General features: G+C 36.7%; 1 protein-coding gene across 2 annotated transcripts in view; it reads right to left on the bottom strand.

Annotated features, from left to right (window-relative positions):
* Window positions 1–23076, bottom strand: part of runx2b (RUNX family transcription factor 2b) — a 57488-nt gene extending 34412 nt beyond the window's left edge. Inside the window, exons 1-4 of one of the 2 annotated variants that reach the window (XM_089118877.1) lie at window positions 22914–23076; window positions 20696–21128; window positions 20356–20476; window positions 124–380 (exon numbers count right to left, since the gene is read on the bottom strand). In XM_089118877.1, coding sequence (XP_088975003.1) covers window positions 124–380; window positions 20356–20413 — 315 coding nt within the window. In that variant the 5' untranslated portion in view covers window positions 20414–20476; window positions 20696–21128; window positions 22914–23076. The remainder of the gene's footprint in view (window positions 1–123; window positions 381–20355; window positions 20477–20695; window positions 21129–22913) is intronic. The other variant, XM_089118878.1, reaches the window with a different exon arrangement.
* Between the last annotated feature and the right edge of the window lie 514 nt (window positions 23077–23590).

Below are 23590 nucleotides of genomic sequence, written 5' to 3' on the forward strand. Positions count from 1 at the left end.
TCATGCACAACATATCGTCCAAATAATTTACATTACATCCATGTTACACACTTATAACAAGTCACTAATAGCCATAAAGACTAACGCATTTTCCGAGATGCATATTTAAAAACAAGTTCTTACCTTAAACGCAACCGGTAGGGTTTTATTACACCTCCAATGAGAAGGCAAGACCGAGCAGAGAAAGTTTGGACTGTCGGTCCGGACCAGTTCAGCGGGGTGGTCGGCGATGATCTCGGCCATGGAGCGGTTCTCTTGCGCGCGGAGTCTCGGCACCACCGCGCTGTCCTGATGCTGCTGCTGCTGCTGTCCTGCGCTCGTGTTCACATCGTTCATCTTCACCGACACCGGCGGACTGAACCTCCGGCCGACGCTGGGATCTACGGGAATGCGCATCACAACAGTCGGAATTAGCCGAAAAACGAACGTATGTCCTCTGGATGCGTGTGAGGAGCGCCGTCAGTCCCTCTCCGTGCGCTCAGCGCAGCAGTCTGATGAGTTTGGGAAGTGCTGCGGGTTACACACACACACTCAACCAGACTTCAATTGGCGCTTTGCGCTCAGTCGTCATTAACTACGTTTCCTGTATTAAAAGTCGCTTAATTCACCGCCACAAGGTGAATGTGCACGGTATGGTCATGTCTCTGAAAAAGTTTTAAGATTGTACGAGTCTTATAATAGCAGATTAGACAATTTGTCTAAAAACGAATCAGAAACGTAGGTGTTATGAGCGGCACTAGAGCGCGCTGGCACGCAATCGCTTTCAGTCCAGATAAAGACGTAAAGTCAGGTTTCATTTAATATAAACAATATCTGGTAGATAATAATAAATCTAAGGCGATGTTTTGTCTCAGTGAAGTTCTCTCAGGATCAAATTAAGCTTTAAGGATGAAAAGAGCGCAGGAGGTGAAATGTTTGTTGCTTCCAATGTGGTAGGTCTTTGAAGACAGGGATTTCTCTTTTTTGTGGTTCATATAGTTCCAGCATCATGCAATCATTAAAGTGATGCCAATCAAACACGTCACATCGTAAAATTTCAAGTCAAATCAACTCTACACTGATCATGAGATCTTGAGTCTATAACTCTGCCTGTGACTGTAAGAGTTTAAAACTGCATTATCATTTTTATCTGAATGGAAATTGTCTCTGTGGGTCCTGATTCAATTACTGCATTATGAAAATATCATGTATCATTTTTATGTTTTCCTTGAAACCAGTCGCAGAAAGGACATTATTAAATTATGCTCGGTCATTTTTCTATATGCAAAATGGCAATGGAATTCACATGCATAAATTAATTAAACCACGTCATGGTGATTACAAGAAGAACCTCACAATATGGAGTATATTGTGTTTTTTTAGACACCGAAAAAAGGGCAATTTGACATTATGGTTAGAATTCAGAAAGTACTGCTTATCCCACGTGTCTTAATAAAGTGGACATTTCTACATAAAGTCGATTATTGACTACAATTTAAAAAAAATATATATATAGACCAGGAAAAACACATTGACCTGTTGTGTCAACATGCCCTAATAACTATATTGTCACAACAGAAACTGACATTAATATTCTAGCAAAATTTAACAGTTTAAAATGGACATAAAATATTTAATTATTGTTTTAGCTGACAAACACTAATATTAACATTTGAAAATACATGTGACATCTATTATCCAATCAAAAAAAAAAACAACATTTTAATTAAAGAAAAAGTTCGACTTTATTTTAAAGTGTCCTTGGTGTAATTAAACATTTAAATAATATTAATTAACTACATAATGTAAGGTTGGGATTAGGTTTGGTTTAGGGTTAGCTGCAACATGAAGTGGAGTTACCTGAAAGCTTCTCATATCTTTTTCTAAGAAAGTGTGACTCACAGAGCAACATGCTGAGTCTTAGTGAGCCATAATGACAGAATATTTTCACAATCATATTATACACTTTCCACACGCACTTCTACCCCATAAAGCAGAGACTAAACAGACTACAGTTTGAGCAAACCTTCTTTTGACTCTGAACAGAGGATCCATAGACAGCCTTCCATGTAAAATCTGTCATCTAATAACTCTAACTCTCCATCTCACAGTGATACTGTAGATGGCAATCTCTCCCTCTGACTCAACAGGCTCACGGATTGTGATTAACCCGAGTCATAAGTGCTCCAATATGTTTCACACATTTAAAAATGCATTGGAATAATAGCTCCATAATTTTGATGGGAACACAGACACAGCCAATAAACAAAATAGGATCTAAACAAAGCGTCTAATTAATCTCGGAGGAAATGTGCGAGAGAAATCAATCTGGCTAAATCAGTGACAGCAGTCAATCAAACAATTTCCCAAATGTTTGTCTTGGTACCTCCTTCAGCTTTAACGTTTAACCTAATATTTCAGTCGAAGGGAAAACCATATGCCTCAAACATGTTCCTGAAGAGCAGAGAAGAAAAAACGTGAAAGAACATGAAGAACAAGCAAGACATTTACAATATGGTATCCTACAGCTGACATTGAGCCATTTTGTCATGAAAAAACAACAAACCAAACGAAAGCAACTGCGAAACTAATAAAATAAAAAGTGATGATACACTACACAAAATTATTTCAACCCAAAATTGGGTAAAATATGGACAAACCCAAATGTTGGGTTAAAAATGTGATTAAAAAATGTACAGTTGAAAGTGAAAGTTGAAGTTGGGTTAAAATTATAAATTACATTTTTAAACCAACATTTGGGTTTGTCCATATTTTACCCAATATTGGGTTAAAACAACCCAGTTTAAACAACCCAATTTATAACTACAGCTAGAAAACAGGCTAAAGTAGCTCAGTAGTAGTAGTTAAAGTAGTTTAACCTAATATTTCAGTCGAAGGGAAAACCATATGCCTTAAACATGTTCCTGAAGAGCAGAGAAGAAAAAACCTGAAAGAACATGAAGAACAAGCAAGACATTTACAATACATTGAGACCTTCAGATATTGCCATTTTGTCATGAAAAAACAACAAACCAAACGAAAGCAACTGCGAAACTAACAAAATAAAAAGTGATGATACACTCTAAATAAAATATTTCAACCCAAATTTGGGTCAAATATGGACAAACCCAAATGTTGGGTTAAAAATGTCATTTAAAGGAGTAGTTCACTTTTGAAAAAAACGTTTGCCGATAATTTACTCGCCCCCATGTCATCCAAGATGTCCATGTCTTTCTTTCTTCAGTCGAAAAGAAATTAAGGTTTTTGATGAAAACATTCCAGGATTTTCTCCATATAATGCAGTTCAATGGGAACCAAACGGTTCAAGGTCCAAAAGACAGTTTCAGTGCAAACTGCAAACTGTTCAAAGGGCTTTAAACGATTCCAGACTATGAATAAGGGTCTTATCAAGCGCAACCATCGCTCATTTAATAAATAACAAAGTTTATAACAAAGCAAATCTTTTTCCGAGTCGTTTGGTTCATTCATCGAACGAAACAAACGTTTTGACTCGGAAAAAGATTTGTTCATTTTGATGAACAGGAGAGTCATGAACGCTCATCACAGAACAGAGCAAGGCGAGCATCTGAGCTTATAAAACTTAAACTTTTTAATTTATTTATTAAATGAGCGATGGTTTTGCTTGATAAGAGCCTTATTCATTGTCTGGAATCATTTAAAGCCCTTCGAACAGTTTGCAGTTTGCACTGAAACTGTCTTTTGGACCTTGAACCGTTTGGTTCCCATTGAAGTCCATTATATGGAGAAAAATCCTGGAATGTTTAAATCAAAAACCTTAATTTCTTTTCAACTGAAGAAAGAAAGACATGGACATATTGGATGACATGGGGGTGAGTAACTCCTTTAAAAAAATGTACAGTTGAAAGTGAAAGTTGGGTTAGAATTTAAAAAGACATTTTTAACCCAACATTTGGGTTTGTCCATATTTTACCCAATATTTTACCCAAAAAACAACCCAGCATTGTTTAGAGTGCACTGCTACTTGTTCAGGAATACAGATTCATAACTACAGCAAGAAAACAAGCTAAAGTATATCTCAGTATTGCTCATATGAATGTCTTGCAGGGTGGCATGAGTGGGGGTGGCGATGGTTTCTTGGGTAAGTTGCGAGTCTCTTGTATGTGGGAGGGATAGAAAAAGCTCCAGGAAGCACTGACATGCATCTGGCACGTCGTTAAGAGAGAGAAAAAAAAATAGTTTGAGTTATACAAGTTGCGATTGAATTACACCGCCTCTCCGTTTGCCCCGAGCACCGAAAATGTGTTCAAGATTGGCCAACGTTATTAAAGATCAATTTTCAAATCATTAAAAAAAGGTGAATCAAAGTAGATACTATTGAATTCACAAATCACCCTATTATTCTAACAGCTTTCCTGATTTTTGCTCAAGACCCAATCACTGATTTGTTTGGGAAATAAAATCAATGTTGATGAAAAATGATTCATGTTAATAACGCCTCGCAGATGGATGCCAAACAGTTCGAGACTCGTGACTATCGATAAAACGATGAAGCAAATAAAACTTAATAAGAGGAATAAAGCAGCTGTCGACATGTCCAAACAGAGAGGCGCGTTAAATCATAAACACAACGAGATATCAAAGAGCATTTATCACATCTGAATCCACTTTGCCGGTACAGTATGGCCGCCATCTGCCAGCAATATCAGCGTTGAGCGAAGGCACGTGATTGGAGCGGCTCGCTGTGCCTCGAGAGCTCTGCCCACTTCTTTTCGGGGGCGTCTCGTTTGATCTCCTAATGAGCCAAGCCGAGCCCACACAGCTGGCTATGATGTGCTACAAAGATGAGGGGTCCACCGAGCAAGAACCCGGGATTACCGCGCACTATTCTGAGCTGTTTGTCACCAGACACTCGTGCTGGATTGGAACCAGCTCAAGCGCTGATGATGTGATAAGCCGAACGTAACCGAACCCTTATCTGCTGATGCCGTGATGCGCCGAGCTGACAGCGTAATCCAGCGCGGGTAGCTCATCAGAAACGGCTGAAAGGGGCCGGTTTCAACGCAGTCATGAAGAAAAAAAAATCCCCCCCCCCCCTCACAATTATAAGTGATGACACGGGACAAAGAAACCATTGTTGACTGGTAATGTAAACACCAAGAGACACTGAGCTCCAGGGCTTTAATGATATCCAAATGACTCCAATTCAGATTCATACAGCCCTGGGATTATGTAACTCGCTACATGAGTGTTTTTCTCTGCTGCTTTCTCGTCCTGCATTCTTTCGACGGCTGAGAGGAAAAGTACAGCCACTTAAGTCCCTGGATCAGGGCTCTATTTCACAGTGGTGCATTTTTGGAGACACTTAATTATGGCTTTATGTGGGGAGCAATTTGATGGGGCTACGGAGGCTTCCAATTTGAAATAGTTACTTTCCATCCTTGGCACGCTTCACGAGAACATGCGCGCAGGATTCGTGGCCTTACCTCATCAGGAAGACCTTCTCGACATCCTTTCAACCCCCAGATTTAATCTGAGCCTATAATTGGCGTGTGTCATTGACTGGTCAGTGACATCATCAGCGCAGACGAGATCTTCAGTTGCCAGTGACTGGCTCCGAGTGCAAATTGGACCCGTGCTATGGCCGCAGATTTCAGGAACACGATGGTTTTTTGGGATGTGCGCTGTGCTCGTTATGGAAAGTGGGGGGGCCTGTGGTGGTGGTGGTGGTGATGGAGAAGTGGGGGCTGGTTTTGGTGGCAGGCTACAAAGACAATTTCCTTTTTGCTCTCATTGGCATGACTGTCTGCCGCCTCTAGCCTTCATGGAGGTCCTTAATTGAGATCACTTGTACATAAAAATAGGAACAGAAAAGGAACTTTTGCGGCTTGTGAGGGGGAAAAGGGGAATAAAAAGGCTGGTAATATGTGACAAAGGCTCCCATTAAAATACCCGTAACACTAAAGTCAAGTAGCCTATAAGAGATTGAATGCTGTTGCTACGGCGACGGCTCAGATAATTTTTTTAATACCCCCATGACTTCAAGTAAGCGTGCGAGCGTCTAGTTCCCCGCATCAGTGAATTTTGTGTTGAGCAACATGTCACACTGATATTCCGATGAGGCCCTTAAAACTGCAATTTGGCGGCAGGTTAAAATAAATTGTCTTTAAATATTGGGGGAAAAAAGTACTAATAAAAAAAATATATATATATATTAGTGCTGTCAAACGATTCAAATATTTAATCGCGATTAATCGCATTATTTTCATAGTTAACTCGCGATTATTGGCACATTTTTATCTATTCTAAATGTCTCTTGATTTCTTTTTCTTCACGTTATTTTTTTCTCATTTTAATGCTCTAATCAACACGGAAAAGTGGATCGGCTTGCTTTGTGCAAAAACAACATTAGCATCTACTGTGTTGAATTTCACATTAAAGGGTTAGTTCACCCAAAAATGAAAATTAAGTCATTAATTACTCACCCCCATGCTATATCAACCCCGTAAGACCTTCGTTCATCTTTGGAACACAAATAAAGATATTTTTGATTGAATCTGAGGGCTGGATCACTCTTCCATAGACAGCCTGAGGGACTGCCTCTTGACGGCCCAGAAAGTCATTAAAAGAAAAGGTTTAAATATTCCATGTGCCTACAGTGGCTCAACTATAACTTTATCAAGCGACGAGACTACTTTTTGTGCGAAAAAAAAACGTAAATAACGACTTTATTCGACTTTCCATTACTTCCTTATGGGCGCATGTGCGAGAACTGAGACGAGACCGTTCTTCTTCGACTACTTTTTGTTACCGGCTGCTCACCGCTTAGGAGTTTTACCGCCCCCTACCGTATAAGATGACGTACTGATATAGCCGGAGGCGCAAAACGTTCTGTTTACAAGCAGTACGTCATCTTATACGGTAGGGGGCGGTAAAACTCCTAAGCGGTGAGCAGCCGGTAACAAAAAGTAGTCGAAGAAGAACGGTCTCGTCTCAGTTCTCGCGCATGCGCCCATAAGGAAGTAATGGAAAGTCGAATAAAGTCGTTATTTACGTTTTTTTTTCGCACAAAAAGTAGTCTCGTCGCTTGATAAAGTTATAGTTGAGCCACTGTAGGCACATGGAATATTTAAACCTTTTCTTTTAATGACTTTCTGGGCCGTCAAGAGCCAGTCCCTCAGGCTGTCTATGGAAGAGTGATCCAGCCCTCAGATTCAATCAAAAATATCTTTATTTGTGTTCCGAAGATGAACGAAGGTCTTACGGGGTTGGTACAGCATGGGGGTGAGTAATTAATGACTTAATTTTCATTTTTGGGTGAACTAACCCTTTAACATTCTCACTTGGAGCAAAAAAATGCTTAATGTAACTCTGTCCATCAATAAAAAGGTGATAGAAACACTGACGAGCTCCTGATATTGACAAGGGGGCAGAGAATTCACATCATCTCTGTGTGTGTGTGTGTGTGTGTGTGTGTGTGTGCTTGGCAATGGTATTTCAAGTGGTATTTCAGACTGGACTTGAACTTATGAACTTAAAATTTGAAGGCAACCAGGTTACTTCATTTTTTAAGTTATACCAACAATATTTTTTTACAGTGCAATAAAAGGTAATGTGTAAGATAATATAAAAAAAGTAACTTGTAAGTTACTCGATATTGATTTCTTGTTTAGTGAACTGTTGTATTAAAGCAACATTGCTTAATTACTTTATTAATTGCCTTTTCATAGTGAAAAAAAATACTAAAATGTATTTGAAATACATTTATTTTATGCTAAGTATACTACATTTATATTACACCCTACAATTGTAATCTTTGGGTGTGTATATATATATATATATATATATATAAAGTACATACATATAAATATTTATTATATATATACCCTTAAAAAGTACTTTTTGGGTCAGAAATACTAAACAGGACAAATTAGCACAATTCATGCTTTTTGGGGGGCGTTAATAATGGCGCAAATATCAGTAAATTGATCAGCATTTAAAGACTGTATTATAGAGTCACCATACTATCCTGATTCCTTACTAACAGTGATATTAAAACATCTTAGGCTTGATATTACGAAATGTGCATTGTACTATATGGAGAAGTTAAACTAACTAAACACAAGTGCCACAATACACTCTGGGTAAAAACTGCTGGGTTGTTTTAACCCAAATTTGGGTAAAATATGGACAAACCCAGACGTGGGGTTAAAAATGTAATTTAAACATTTCACCCAATGGCTGAGTTTGTCCATATTTTACCCAAAGATGGGTTAAAACAACCCAGCATTTTTTTAGAGTGACTTCATATTTTTGAGCACTAATCACAATAAAGTTTTTGTGTGCTTGGAAAGTGTGCACCATTCCAATGATATTTTCGTCCAAACACTTTTGATGGGAAACGACATATTATTTTGTATATAAAACAAAGCCCACAAAAAAGGGTCTTCCTTTTACATGCACAGGTTAGGTCGCATCTGCTGTGTAATTGAGCGAGTGTGGATCAGTGATTTATTCAGCCGAGTCAGAGGAATAATCAAGGGATCAGTCTAAAGCGGACCCTCACACGAGGCACTCCTGGACGCGGGTCGGGTATCACTTCTGCTTATTTTGGACCAGATTAACCTTCAGAATTCCACCTCACACTTTCGCCTTCCGCTGTGGATTGCACGGGTCGACTTCCTCTCTGAAACGGCCCGGTTAGTTGAAAAATATTTATAGTTATTACGCCGTTCTCATGTGTCCACAGTCAGTTAGTTGTATTTTGTGTGCAAGGTAAAACTAATAGGAGATTTATGTGGGGGGATTTCACCTCATCCCGCAGTAGATTGAGGATGATTTATTGGCTCTATAATACGAACCAGAGGACAACCCAAACAGGCAGGTATCCAGAAAGCAACTCGCAAGGGAGATATCACCTATCACCTCGCCGCTCTGCAGCTCCGGCTTTATTTCCCTGTTTGGATGCAGGAGGGATTGTGCTCAGGTGTTTAAAAAAAGAAAAAAAGTGAAAGGGAAAAAAGTGGGGATATTAACGCAGCTGCAAAGAGTTGAAGGTAAACCTTAGGAAGGGGGTAAATAACATAACCTGGCCACATGTGCACAGCAGCGGATTAAATGAATTATTCCAGGACGTCAAAAATCTGTGGAACCAGGTGATTTGCTTGGCTTCTAGTCTGATGTTTCTTTTGCATAAAAATAAGGCTGCCATTGTTTGCTGGAAATCGAATCATTCTCATGGGGTGTAAACCTGTCCAGCTCTCTATTCTTTCAAGACATTTCAACTAGAGTTTGTCGTTCCCAGTGCTTAAGGGAAAATGGTAACACGACCCAAAAATCTCTATAAAAAAAGAGTCTTCTCAGTCTCCGACTCTCGTGATGGTTGTTGCAATGGGCTAAATGTGATAGCAGGGAGGTAATGCTACTGCGAGTAAAGGGTAATGATACTGCCACAATGACTTTATGGTTTGGGAATATTTTCTTTCAGAACCGACTCCAGTCTGAACAGATTATCTTCAACCCTCTTTGAACTCTCTCGCCCAATAAATGGCCCGAAAGAAGAAATGAGTTCTCATCGTGCAGACGTCTTTCTATGATAAAATGTTTTGGTTGCCCATTTTCTGTCCGTGCAAAAATGACGTGCATAAATTCTATGTCAATAGATTGAAATGATTAATAACTTTTGCAGCTATGCTGCAACTAAATGCAAAAGTCTTTGCTTCATACAAAAGTTGGAGAATGCGCCAAAAATGTGCGCCTCGTTTTGAAATGCTATCTAATTTAGGGTGTTGAACCAAAGAATTTTAACTCGTGAAGGAACATTTGACTGTCTTCCCGAATCCCATTGGGAGAATTTATATTATTGGTAATCGCAGCACTTTACGCCTGTGGTTTGCCTGCGACATACCAGTGCAATCTAGACATTTTCAGAATTGAACAAAATTACTCTTTGGCATTAAACTGCATGGATCTCAGATGTCTCAAACTCACTGTCGTATTGCTCGTTTTATTTAACTGCTAGACTGATTAAATCGTGATAATTGAATAAAATTAGTAACATGAAAGGATGGAAATACATTTAATGTGTTAAAAACGAGAATTTTAAAATATGTTGGGACTGGAAAAAAAAAATAATTATCCTCTTGAAGATCTCATTAAGATCTTCATCTAGATGCGCAACACATCTAAGTCTAATTAAGATTACTTTGCTGATTAAAAGCCCTGGAGGCCATCCAATTACACTAATTATACATGCTATTATGTAACTATAGCTCTAGGGCAAGACTGGCCGATCTTTATAAAACATCATTTTCATCAATTAACTGAAAATAAATCACACAACAAAACAGAATATGGTGATATATTTCTGTATCTAAACAGTAGCCTCCTACGATCTTCCCCTGGAGGATCTATAAATCAGTGGTTCGTCTCATGCAACTGATGTGTCACGACACAAGCGCAGGTTTGTTCTGATCTTATTCAGTCTCTCATGTACATTTTTGACATTTTGTGCAAAAGAAAACAAGTTTGCGTCTACATTTTGTGTATGGCAAGCCATTTTGACTTTTATTCATTCCCAGGCCGGGATATGAATCATTGACCTCAACATTGATACATTTTCACTGGTTAAAATGCTAATTCTTGATATCAGGAATTAGATTTCTACTAGTAACAATGGCAATTTTTGATATTTGGTAATGACAATTTGTATTGCCATTCAAATTCAATTGTTGATATCAAGAATTGATTTATTCTTAGTTGAAATGACAATTTCACATATCAGAAATACAATTCTTATTGTAAATATCATATGGGTTGTTTTAACCCAATTTTGGGTAAAATATGGACAAACCCAAACTTTGGGTTAAAAAATGTCATTTAAGATGTTAACCCAATTACTGGGTTTGTCAATATCTGATCCAAATTTGGTTTGAAATAACCAAGCATTTTAAAATATAAGTTCCTGATCAAACACTCAATTTTCACTAGTTGAAATGTTTATTCATACTAACTGTAAATGTATTTCAACATGTTACATTTGTTATTTCTGAGATCTGAAAATGTATTTCTGATATCAATAATTAGGAGAGTAATTTCCGATATCTAAAATGGCTTTCTTACTAGCAACAGTTACATTCAAGAAATCAGAAATTAACATCGTCACAGTGACAATCGAATTATTGATTTCAAAAATGAAAAATTTTAATAGTAGCAATTCAAATGTTGATATACAATAGACATTTGCACTAATAACCACATAATTATTAATTTAATTTAATTTCTGATACTATGTCAAATTATACATTTTTGATATCAACAATTGAATTTGAATGGCAACCTATGGTGACAGTAACTAAGTGAAAATATAATTACAGATATCAATAATGATAGTTTTCACTAGTTGAAATTTGATTCTTGATATCAAGAATTCGTATTGTCATTGTTGATATCAAAAATTAGCATTTTAACTAGTGAAAATTAAATCGTTGACAACAAGAATTCAAATCCTGGGAATGACTAAAAGTTCAAACGGCTTGCCATAAATTTTTACTATTAATAGTTGCGTTTCTAAAATTGTAATTTCAACTAAGGAATCCATTCTTGATATCAACAATTGAATTTAAATGGAATTCTAATTCATATTTCGACGAGTAATGAAGTTATTGTTGATATCAAGAATTACTAGTTGAAATGTAATTCCTGATAAGAACAATTGCCATTGTTAAAAGTAGAAATCTAATTCCTTATATCAAGAATTAGCATACTAACTTGTGAAAATCAATTGTTGATATCAATGCTGGGAATGAAATAAAAGTAAAAACGGCTTGCCATACTAAGTTAGGTCCTAAAACAAAACCAGTAGAGGACCTCTACTATAAATAATGTTTGAATCTAATCAATTGATCAATAATCAATAGCTCCAGTAAGTAGACCTAAACACACACACACACACACACACACACATAAAAAACTGCACACACTTAGCCGCCACAGGGTTGAGGTGAAGGCAAATAGCAGTAAAGAGCTGGCTTCATCATACTTGGGTTAACCGTACTGTAATCCTGAAGCCATGAGGAGTGTCTCAGCAGACATTTGCTTGCTGTTTACCAGAAAGATAAATTCCACTGTGCCTGAAGGGGAAGGTCATGGGCAGCGCGTGGGCTGAATGTGTATACCGGTGGTCAAGTGTAGGTTGGTATGAACATGTGGCTAGTTCACATATATGTGGGATTGTTTTAAGGACTATTTGAATTTAGATGAGAACAAGCTGCCTCGTTTCCAAAGAGGGTCTTCCGGTTGTTCCACAAATCATTTGTGATTAAAACAAATTTATGAACTTGTTAAAATGACGGGATGTCAGTAAGATCAAACATATAAAGTTATGAGAATCTTTCGGAGGGACAATATTCAGTGAGAAATTTATGTCTTTACATCCTTCAGTCTTTTTTTTTTTAAATCTTTTACTACTAACAATTATCACTTTTCATACACTGTTCCCACAGATTATTGCTTTTTAAGTTGTGATTAATTTGAACTGTGGCATATAACAATTAAGAGACCAAAATATGACTGGAGAAAGCATATTTATGTATGTCAAGATTAATCCTCCCAAGACAATATTGTCTTTCTTCCGAAGAAAAGAAAAATGGCATTAAGAAGAAAAACACATGAAGCGCATTTTCTCACAGAGGATCTGTCTTCACAAAGAGTTTGCAGGGTTTCTAACCACATATTTTATGCAAATTTTGGGATATATTGCTGGATAGACATGAATAAAAATGAAAACAATAATGTATATGCCCCCTTGAAGATGTAAACTATGGTTGAGGTTCACATGGCAAAAGATCATGTGACTAAACGCTGCTCTTTTCAAAAACTCAAAAGGTTTTTGAGATACGTTTTTCACCAAAATTACACTTGGCAACCATACTGTAGCGAATGACTCCTACGAAGGCAGCATTTCAAGGCATCATCGTCTGTGCTCATTATTTAAAGGCTTTTCCAAAAGGTTGGCAGCATCCTCAGATCAAATTCGAAGCGAACATTGTGATGATCGAAGCCATCACGGCGAAATCAACACGCAAACACAAAAAATCAACTAGGAAGGTTGTGCACTTTAAATAATATGTTTGGTTTACTTATAATAATTGTGTTCTTTGACTTTAAATGTTTTTTTTTCTATTAAGGTCCATGTAATTATGTCTCAATTTAACAGTACAAAATCTTGACGCGTTGTCTAAACACAAACCATTTTTGTTAAGTAAAAGGTGGCAGTATAGTGCGAGCCGACTACAATTTTGCCCGAACTTAATTTGATTGTGTTCAATCTGCTTAAATATATGTACAACTTAAGTTTACTCAATCCGTTAGTGTTGGATTACATGATTGATTTGTGTTGCATTAACTGAAAGCATGCTTTGCATATGGTTGAATTAAGAGAGAATAAATGTTAAAATTAAGTGTTATTTTATGTTGTTGTTTTTTTTGAGAAATTTAGAAAAGGGGAAGACTTATAGCGTGTAATTGTGTTTAATGTTAAATTATATTGGAATTATTAAACCATTCAAATTACAGTGGGTTACCATTGAGGAGAAGAGTGGAGAATTTTGTTTGGCTGTCGACTGATTTAATAATCTTAGCATTTAAGATGCTAATATATGCTACTGCTAGCAAATAGCTAGCAATAGTCTATAAATTTAATTAAGTGTCACTGAAAAAAATGGAATATAAATGGATGAATGTCTATAAAAAACACCTGAATCATGTCAGGAAGCCATTAAAAATTCACATTGAGACTACTTAAATTGGGTCACTTAAAATTACTTAATTCCATGACATTGAAGTTACATGAAAAAATTATGTTTGTTTAACATATTCCAGTTGACTGAAAAAAATTAATTAAAGCCAACATATAATTTTTTTTGCATGAATCCAAAAAGCACCATGGCAAAGATGGATGAAGTGAGGGAAATGGTGAATAAAAAACATCAAATTATTTAAAGATATTCAAGTTTGGGGTCAGTATTTTACTCTCATTCAGCAGGACAGCACTTACACTATGTATCTTTTAGTGCTCTAGTGTATACTAAACAAAACTGCATGCGTCTTGTGGAAGAACATTATAGCCGGAACTACTTCTCTCTGTTTATGCCTATGACGAGCCACGCAGATACCGGGATACTCCGCAGTGGTACCAGTCGAAAATAGTCCCAATATAAACACTAATTATAGGTGAACTGTAGTGATTCAAGATAAGACAAAAACACAGGGTTGGAAGGTGGATCCATGATGTTTTCGCTTGTTATACACATTTTTAACAAAAAAAAGTTGCTTAGTGCACCTTTAAATTAATCAAAAGTGACAGTAAATCATTTATGATGTTACAAAAGGGTTCTATTTCAAATAAACACTGTTCTTTAGAACTTTCTATTCATTAAATAATCCTGCAAAACAAAATCTATCACGGTTTCCACAAAAATATGAAGCAGCACAACTGTTTTCAACACTGACAATAATAAGAAATGTTTCTTGAGCATCAAATCAGCATATTAGAATGATTTCTGAAGGATCATGTGGCACTAAAGTTTGGATTAATGATGGAATATATTACATTTCAAATATATTCATATATATCAAATAAATGCAGAATTGGTGATCATTGGAGACTTCTTTCAAAAATATAATTTAAAAATCTTACCGACCCCAAACTTCTTAACAGTATCCCATGAGTTCCTATCTATGCAGAACGTTATAAAAAAGCCATTTATGAAGTTTGATGGCCAGAATGTCATCTATGTAGCCAGTATGCAGTGAGGCAGCTCACTCATTTTATCAAAAAAAAAGTCACAATATGCTTTAAATTCTCTGGGAACTTTCTTGTTAAATCAGTGTTTCGCCGTTCTCTCGCCTAAGAGAACAGGCCTTCCATTTCCCACATGCACATCAAAACAACAGAGACACGCACGCCACCAACAAATCAACTAATGTGCTGTAATTATATGTTAGCGCTTTGAAGAGTCTACTATTTGCTGCTCGGGCACATTTACCCCTATCATTCAAAGAACATTAAAGAGCATCTAAAATAAAACCCAGGAGAACATAGTACACAGGATTTGTTGAAGTGTAAAAGACAAACTCTTTAGGCAAACACAAATGTTCCCCGCGATTGACTCGATTTCAAAGTCTTGTTTTGGAGGCTCTCTCAATCCCGTCTGAATACGCGTTGAGTAAAAGTGAATAAAGACTTGGTTTTCCCAGCATCCCTCAAACGCTGTCAGCGTGACATCAAAGTCAATTACCGAACACAGGGCCAAGGTGTGCGCTCTCCCTCGCTGGGCTTTGTGCCGCACACATATTTCATTTCAGCCTTTGTGAAAGCGTGTGTGGGCCGCCGTGGGCGGGAACGCCTCCCAGAAACCTTTGTGTCCTGCGCAGGACGCAGCGCAGGTGGCATGTCAGTGATTCGAGGGGGTTTTACAACGGATAGGGCCCTTTTGTGCCGAGTGTGATTGAGCTATCGCGTTTAAACGTGTGGGAGGAAACAAGACGAGGGTGATGAAGACACCACCGAAGCAGATGGGTGCCGTTTGTCTCTTGTGACATACTACTGCACCAGCTCAGAGGCGCAAGGTGATCCCTGGCTTTTTTTTACTTCTTCCTGTACGTGTCACCGGCCCGCTCAGATTACAGCATCAGGCTTGTTAGAGTCCCACTGCCAACCAACTACTCTTCAGGTGTGCAACTGATCCATTTAACACCTCTATCCTTAAGGGGGTGTGTGGGCTGGTAACAGAACCAAATTAAGAGATGGTACCTGTCGCATCGTGACCTTTTTCATTTCCGGCCGCTCAGTCTGTGCATATGCCCCGACCGTGACAAAAGGGATCGGTTTCATGCTCTTCAACTGTATGACTAAGTGCGTTAATCAAATTACCTCTTCCTTTTCTCATTCGTCAGCTCCGAAAAGCTTCGTCGGATTGATCAAAGGCCGGTGTCGGACAATACAACACATCACATCCGACGTGTAGAGTAACTCTTTAATCAAAATTTAAAAGGCTTTATTTATTATTTATCTATCTAATTCATTATTTATTTTTATTTCAGAAAAACCTAACGTTACGTTTCCTACTATTTTACTATTTTAAATAACGCAGCTTCTCAAGGCACATTACACAATAAAACAGACAGATGATAATAAAAAAGAGATCACATTCATTGTGTGCGTCTGGCTATGCTTTTGAATCATTTCATATGTACAATAATTTTATAGGTTATCATTTAGTGAGAAAGTAAGCGACTCAAAAATATAGATAAATAGGATATTCGTTTAAATTACGATTTATTGAGAAAGGAAGAGCAATAAATAAATATATATTAAAACAATGTCAACTGCTCAAATCTTACCTCTGGCTGTCATATGACACCTCAAAAGCAAACCAGCCTCACTTTTCATATTTGTAATGATATTTGTCCCTGTTTGTTTGTTTATTTTATTCATAACAGGACAGTGTGCAGAGATGTATAAAGTACAAGAAACCCGGACTTGAGTAAAAGTACAAGTGCTCTGTCAAAAAAAGTGACTTGAGAAGAAGTTGAAGTGCTCTTTAAGCACCACACTTAAGTAGAAGTACTAAAGTATTCAACATTTTTTGTACTTAAGTATTGCAGGTAGTTTATTTTAAAATTCACTACTTAAGTACTAAAAGTAAAAGTACACGTATTGTGTCATGTAATTATTACATGCTTTGGCGGCCGCCAAAAAATGGCATTGCAGGACAACCCCTGCATTAGTTGTCAATGTTTGAGTCAATCAATACCATTACCCTATAAAACTGGTGTGTGATTTAGGCAGCATGAAAGCCAACTTGCAACTTAACTACAACATAATTGTAACGATTAACTAGCAGAACATATCGAAGTAAAAGTATTAAATTCATCGAAAATATCTACTGAAGTAAAAGTAGAAGTATGAGAAAAAAATAATACTCTAGTAGAGTACAGACACAGCATTTTAGTCCTTAAGTACAGTACTTAAGTAGTTCAACTTCGTTACTATACATCTCTGACAGTATGCAGTTACATTGAAAAGATGGCTGCACCAGATTTAGCACTATGCTAATTTCCATCTGTAGTCCTACACAAACACAATCAAATGACAAGATAAAATTACATAACAAAAACAATTAACATTTAACATAAACAAATTATTTATCAGTATGGTTATTTTAATACAATATATAATATTAGTCCCTAAATTTGACTGTATAATTGATGTTGTTTTATTGGGCAACGGTGAAGGACGAGACTAGCCTCAAAGTCCTTTCAACAAAAGGCGTAGTGTGCTATTAGTGAATGAATACACCCCAAGGACCATTCAATATCTAAAAATTGCAGTCGAAATGACATGTTTGCTCGCCAGCTACAATTAAACAGCGCTAAATGAATATGGCTTTGATGATATTTTTAGATGATCCTCTCCCTGCAGCTCAGGGTCAGAGATTTTCCCCTCGCTTCAATTACCTATTGATGAGAGGGCTTCCCTGCTCTGGCACTGCTTCGGAAAACGCAAGTCTGGTCCGCTTTTAAGATGTCTCAGGAATGACGGCGGGGCAGCGGGATCTGAGCAGACGACGCGTGCAACAGAAGCTGCCTTTTAATACTCGTCTCAAATTATTTGGGGTTCTCTGGAACGACTTTGAGACGCTCGACTGTCTTCTTTCTTTCATCAATCTTTTCTATTTTGAAAATGTCTCGCATTCTCGCTATGATAATTGCTACCATGGGATAATTGTCAATACTGTAGCTCGATTTTGATAACGAGCGACAAAATATGCCCTGGAGAAACCTAGCGAGTCTGTCTCATGCCACACATGTAGACAATTACTCCACACCCATCTGCCATTAGGCAGCGTTACAGAGAATGTTTTCTACTTAATTAAATCCAAATCTCTCAATAGTGGAGCCTGAATGAAATTTAATGTGTCTGTTAGGGTCTGGTTTCTTTTTCTTTTTTCTTTACTGGTCATGACATCTATCAGTGCACACTAATTTGAAAAGTTAAAAACTCTTAGCACTGTAAAAAAGTTCAATCAACTTGGATGTTTAAGATGTTTGCTGCATCTTATATAACATATTAAGTTGAAAACTTATTTTGATGAGATACAGTCATGCAAAAACATATTTTTTAGAGTGAGTTTTATATAAATTATATAAAATGCAAGTCAAACTGATGAAAATTCAGCACCCTTGTCTACCACACACAACTAGTTTAAACTTTACAGAGACCTTATGTGTAAAACAACAATAGTTTACTTTTATTTATTCACAAAATTACCCCCCCCCCCCCTTTCACTGTAAAAAATATTGTTGGTTTAACTTAAAAAATGAAGTAACCTGGTTGCCTTCAAATTTTAAGTTCATTGAACTGGAAAAATTGAGTTAATACAATGAAGGAGATTGATCAGAAACTCAAAATATTATGTCATCTGAACTACATAAATTATTTAAGTTGATTTGACAAAAGAAAAAATGTTGTGATTACAAACCATGAAAATATTTATTACGGTGTTCCCCGTCAAACTATTTAAATAACATGTTCATCTAAACTGCACTGTAAAAAAATATTGATGGTTTAACTTAAAAAAGTAAGTAACCTGGTTGCCTTAAAATTTTAAGTTCATTGAACTGGAGAAAGTGAGTTAATACAATGAAGGAGAATGATTTCATCATCAGAAACTCAAAATTCTATGTTATCTGAACTAAATAAATTATTTAAGTTGATTTGAAAAAAGAAAAAATGTTGTGATTACTAAACTGTAAAAAAAAATAGTTTTGGTTTAACTTAAAAAAGTAAGTAACCTGGGTTGCCTTAATTTTAAGTTGATTGAACTGGAAAAAGTTAGAGGAAAAGAGTTAATGCAGAGAAGGAGATTAATTTAATCATCAGAAACTCAAAATAATAAGTTATCTCAACTAAATAAATTATTATAAAGTTGATTTGACAAAAGAAAATAAGTTGTGATAACAAATCTTGAAAATATGTTTTACAGTGTGATCAAAATCAATTAAGCAGATAACATATAAAATATAATTAATTTTTTGTCACAAAGCCAACTTATACTTTTAGAAAGAAAAACAGAAGACACATTGCACAAAACATATAAAATAACTTTGACAATGAGGTCTCTAACAACTCACACAGGAGTAACCTCTTCCATGAAGGCAATTTCAAGCTAAACAGTTTTTGAATCATAAAGACAAATCTAAAATGTTGCCTTGATGCAAAATATAGCTATTTAAAAACTCTCTGTGCATAAATTAAATCCACATACATGTGGTCTTTCACTGTACATGTACATATCTGCACAAGCCACAATCAAGACAAACTTTCCCCCCGTCCCGTTCTCATCCTGATCTCCTCTCACCCCAGAGAGCATGGGTCAGAGGTTAACATGCTAATGGGGCTCTGATTGCTGCAAGTGTCTCTGGTGCCAGAGTAGCACGCGTGCTGAAGGAGCATGCCTCCGCACAGCTGTGTTTGGAAAGCAGACATTCACACTCCAAAACGGCTTTACAACATTTCTCTTGGAGGAATCGGCAAAACCCATAGATCAGAATGAATGGGCTCTCTTACTTCTCTGTGACATGGGAAAGTCATATTTCTTAACGCACAATATGGATTTGTGCTTGCCTGTTATTCTTGTGCATTTAATAATGTTTGGACATTTTCTACAATTTCAGACACTATTTTTGTATATTTCGTCTCAGCAACCAGGTGTCAACAGACGGAATAAATTATAAAATGACACTAGAATTTATTCCAATATATACCCACATATACATAAATATATATACATGAAGAGTTCAGATGCAAAAGCCTCTAAGTGCCATTTGAAATTTTCTTCTAAAATGATCATTTTTATCAAGCTTATATATTTAAGTTCAGTAATTTCACTTAAATGACAATGAAGATTACCTATGAATTGCCATTTAAGTGAAATTACTGAACTTAAATATACAAGCTTGATAAAAGAAGAAAATTTCAAATGGCACCTCTTCACATATACCCACAGCCAGACGGTCTAAGAAAGATGCTTACTTAATTAAATACCTTTTGCATAAGAATATCTACCACATTCTCAACTTTACAGTGACTTTCTCATCTGTAACCCTTCTGGACTTTCAGCGTACACACCCACTAACCTAACAGTCAATGTCAAACATTCACTTATTTGCTTTTATACTCTTCCCAAAAAGCCTGCATTACGTTTCCAATGACACTTGAGCTTCCCTATACGACAGTTGGCTGGCCTAGCCGAATGTTTGTAAACATCAACACATGATTGTTGCTTTTCAAAACGCAGTTCCTTATTATACGGTCAAGAACAGGGCACTTACCCCAGAAGAAGTTCTGCTGACACGGGGTCATAGAACTAAAGAGGCTGTTGGATGCCATGGTCGCCACCGTCGGTCCCAAATTTCGCTTCTCTGTGGTTTTTTTGGGTGACCCTTGACGCCTCTTGGGTTAGGAGCGTGCGGCGTGCCAGGGGAAGATGCAAAAAAGGAAGAAAAAAAAACATCCACAAGAAATGCGTTTTTGTATCAACTATTTGCATGACCACAAGTAATAACCAGGTCTGGTTTAGGGGGAAAAAAATGCAAAAATCTGTCGCCCTATTGGACAGGACGGAGCCAAGCTTGCTGCAGAGGATAGTGCGGTTGGTTGAAGAGTACTTACTGGTTGGTGCGGTCCTCAAACCTGAAGTTGACCGGTGACAATTAACCATTTACGCCCCATGCAAAAATCCAGAGCCGAACTTTTCTGCGGTTCTGTGGTTGCTCGGGATGTGAGCGGAGCCTTCACACAAACCCAAAGAGGCACGAGCCTTTAAAAAATCTTTTTTCTTTCCCTCAGAACACTGTCACTGGAGAAGCAGGGTCACATGCTCGTGACATCACCCGAGTCGTGCGGGCCAACTCTCTTTGCTCCCTTCCTCTGTTTTCCTTGTGAAGACGACGCGTGGTTCTCCGGAGAGGGAAGGGGTGGGTGTGATGCTGCTACTCATGAGTCATGAGTGAACGCTCAGCCTTCTCCCCGCACATGTGTGCGCTCTTCTTTCCCTCCTGCTCTCTTTCTACCTCTCCATCCGTCTTAGCCGTCTCTGCTGACCCTGAGGTGATGTGAGGATAGATGATTAGTGTAGAAGAACTGAATGCATCTGAATGTGACACTTTTTGAACTACAGTAACACACACGACCATTCAAAAGCTTGGGGTCCGTAAGAGGAGTGTCTTATGCTCACCACGGCTGCCTTTATTTGATACGTCAAAAACAGTAACACACTTGAAATAGTTGTTTCTGTATTTGAATATTTTAAAATGTCATTTATTCAAAGCTGAATCTTCAGCATCCTCACTCCAGTCTTCAGTGTCACATGATCATTCTAAAATGATGATTTGATTCTCAGTGTTCTTCGGTATCACTTTACAATAATGTATAATTTGTTAACATAAGCTAATGTGTTAACATGAAGCAAGAAAGAACAATACAATCTACACTGTAAAAAAAAACAATATGTAACGCTTTCTTTTACAGTACAGTACTTACAGTGTACTTACCTATAAAGTACTGGCTAATATTAGGTAAGTACATGGAACAGGGGTTAGTACTAGTTATTACCCAGTAATTGTAGTTACTAAAATAAGTACATAGTATTTACATGGGTAACTGGACTGTAAAAGGAAGCGTTACCAAAAAATATTGTTGGTTTAACTTAAAAAATGAAGTAACCTGGCTGCCTTAAATTTTTAAGTTCATTGAAATGATAAAAGTGAGTTAATACAATGAAGGCGATTGATTTAATCATCAGAAAGTCAAAATATTATGCTATCTGAACTACACTCTAAAAATGCTGGGTTGTTTTAACCCAACTTTGGGTCAAATATGGACAAACCCAAGCGAAGGGTTAAAAATGTAATTAAAAAATTTAACCCAATGGCTGGGTTTGTTCATATTTGACCCAAAGTTGGGTTAAAACAACCCAGCAATTTTTAGAGTGCACGTAAATTATTTAAGTTGATTTTAATAAAGAAAAAATGTTGTGATTGCAAATCATGAAAATATTGTTTTTTACAGTGTACAGTTTTATTAATATTAGTTAATGCAACATTTAGTTGCAGTTGTATTTGTTAACATTAATGCATCGTGAACTAACACAAACAACAAAGTCAACTAACTAACGTTAAATACAGTAACGAATATTATATTGGTATAATCATGATATAAGAAAATTGTTAAGTATTCAGTTAGTATGTCAATTTTGTGAATATTATGTAAAAAAATGCATTTGCAGTACTGTTTAAATAGGTATACTGTTTTTGTTATAATTTATTATACTGATTTGTACTTCTGATTAGCTTCAAAAGAGCATTAAAAAAGAAAATTGTTAATGATTATTCGGTTAGTATGTAAATTTTGTTAATATTATGTAAAAAAATGCATTTGCAGTACTGTTTAAATAGGTATACCGTTTTTGTTATAATTTATAATGCTGATTTGTACTTCTGATTCACTTCAAAAGAGCATTAAAAAAGAAAATTGTTAATGATTATTCAGTTAGTATGTAAATTTTGTTAATATTATGTAAAAAAAATTATGTGCAATATTGTATAAATATGTATGTTTTCATATAATTTATAATACTGATTCTTCAGGTATATGGTTAATAGATAATAATGAATAGAAAGTTCAGAACAGCATTCACTTGAAATAAACATCTTTTGTAACATTATAAATGTCTTTACTGTCACTTTGGATTCATTTTCATGCACTTTAAAAAAGGTTGTATACACACTGATCAATCACCGACTTAATAAATTGAACATTTAGATGACTAAATACAGTAACAAATGTATTGCTAGTGCATAGTTCCTACATTAAGTATGCAAGACCTTACCAATAAAATAAAGATAAATAATGTGGAGGCTCTTCTCTTCTTTCAGTTTCTTGCTCATAAAGGCACGACACATGCCTGGGTACGCTGCATCTATCTCAGTATGCGTGTGTGAACGAGTCGGCCTCTCTGTTCTCCAAATGAGCAATTCCTGTAAGAGGCAATAGATTATTCTGTACCTGACAACCGGGTGTGTGATGAAGAGATGCCTCCCAAACATGTGACAAACCACTATCACGCTCGGTGACTCACCGGTTTCACACGGCACGCAGACGTTTGCCTGGCAGAGGCTGATCCTGCTTGTGGGTATTTGTTTAAACAGATAAAGAATGCTGTCGTTAGAATGTATCGAAAGTTTGGAACGCACGGAATGTTTTAGATATTTTATTTCAAGTTGAACCTAGTTGAACACATAGTGAGGGGAGTAACTAGTTAAACACAACTGAATAGCTGTCGTTATATCTCTGAATATAATTTGGTAACGTCGCTATATGATAATGTGACATGTGGGGGGAAAAAAAAAACGTTTAACTGAACATTTAAATGCTTCAGAAAGCGAAACGCACCCTACAGTTTAATTTATGGCTTGTTTTTGCTCTCTATGTTAATTATGAAAAGCAATAAACATTATCTTGGAATACCCTGCGGCTCAAAGCTAATTACCGATTCTAGTGTAAATA

Source organism: Pimephales promelas, chromosome 13, assembly GCF_988280905.1.
Source record: "Pimephales promelas chromosome 13, fPimPro1.hap1.1, whole genome shotgun sequence".
In the NCBI taxonomy this organism is placed as follows: Eukaryota; Metazoa; Chordata; class Actinopteri; order Cypriniformes; family Leuciscidae; genus Pimephales; species Pimephales promelas.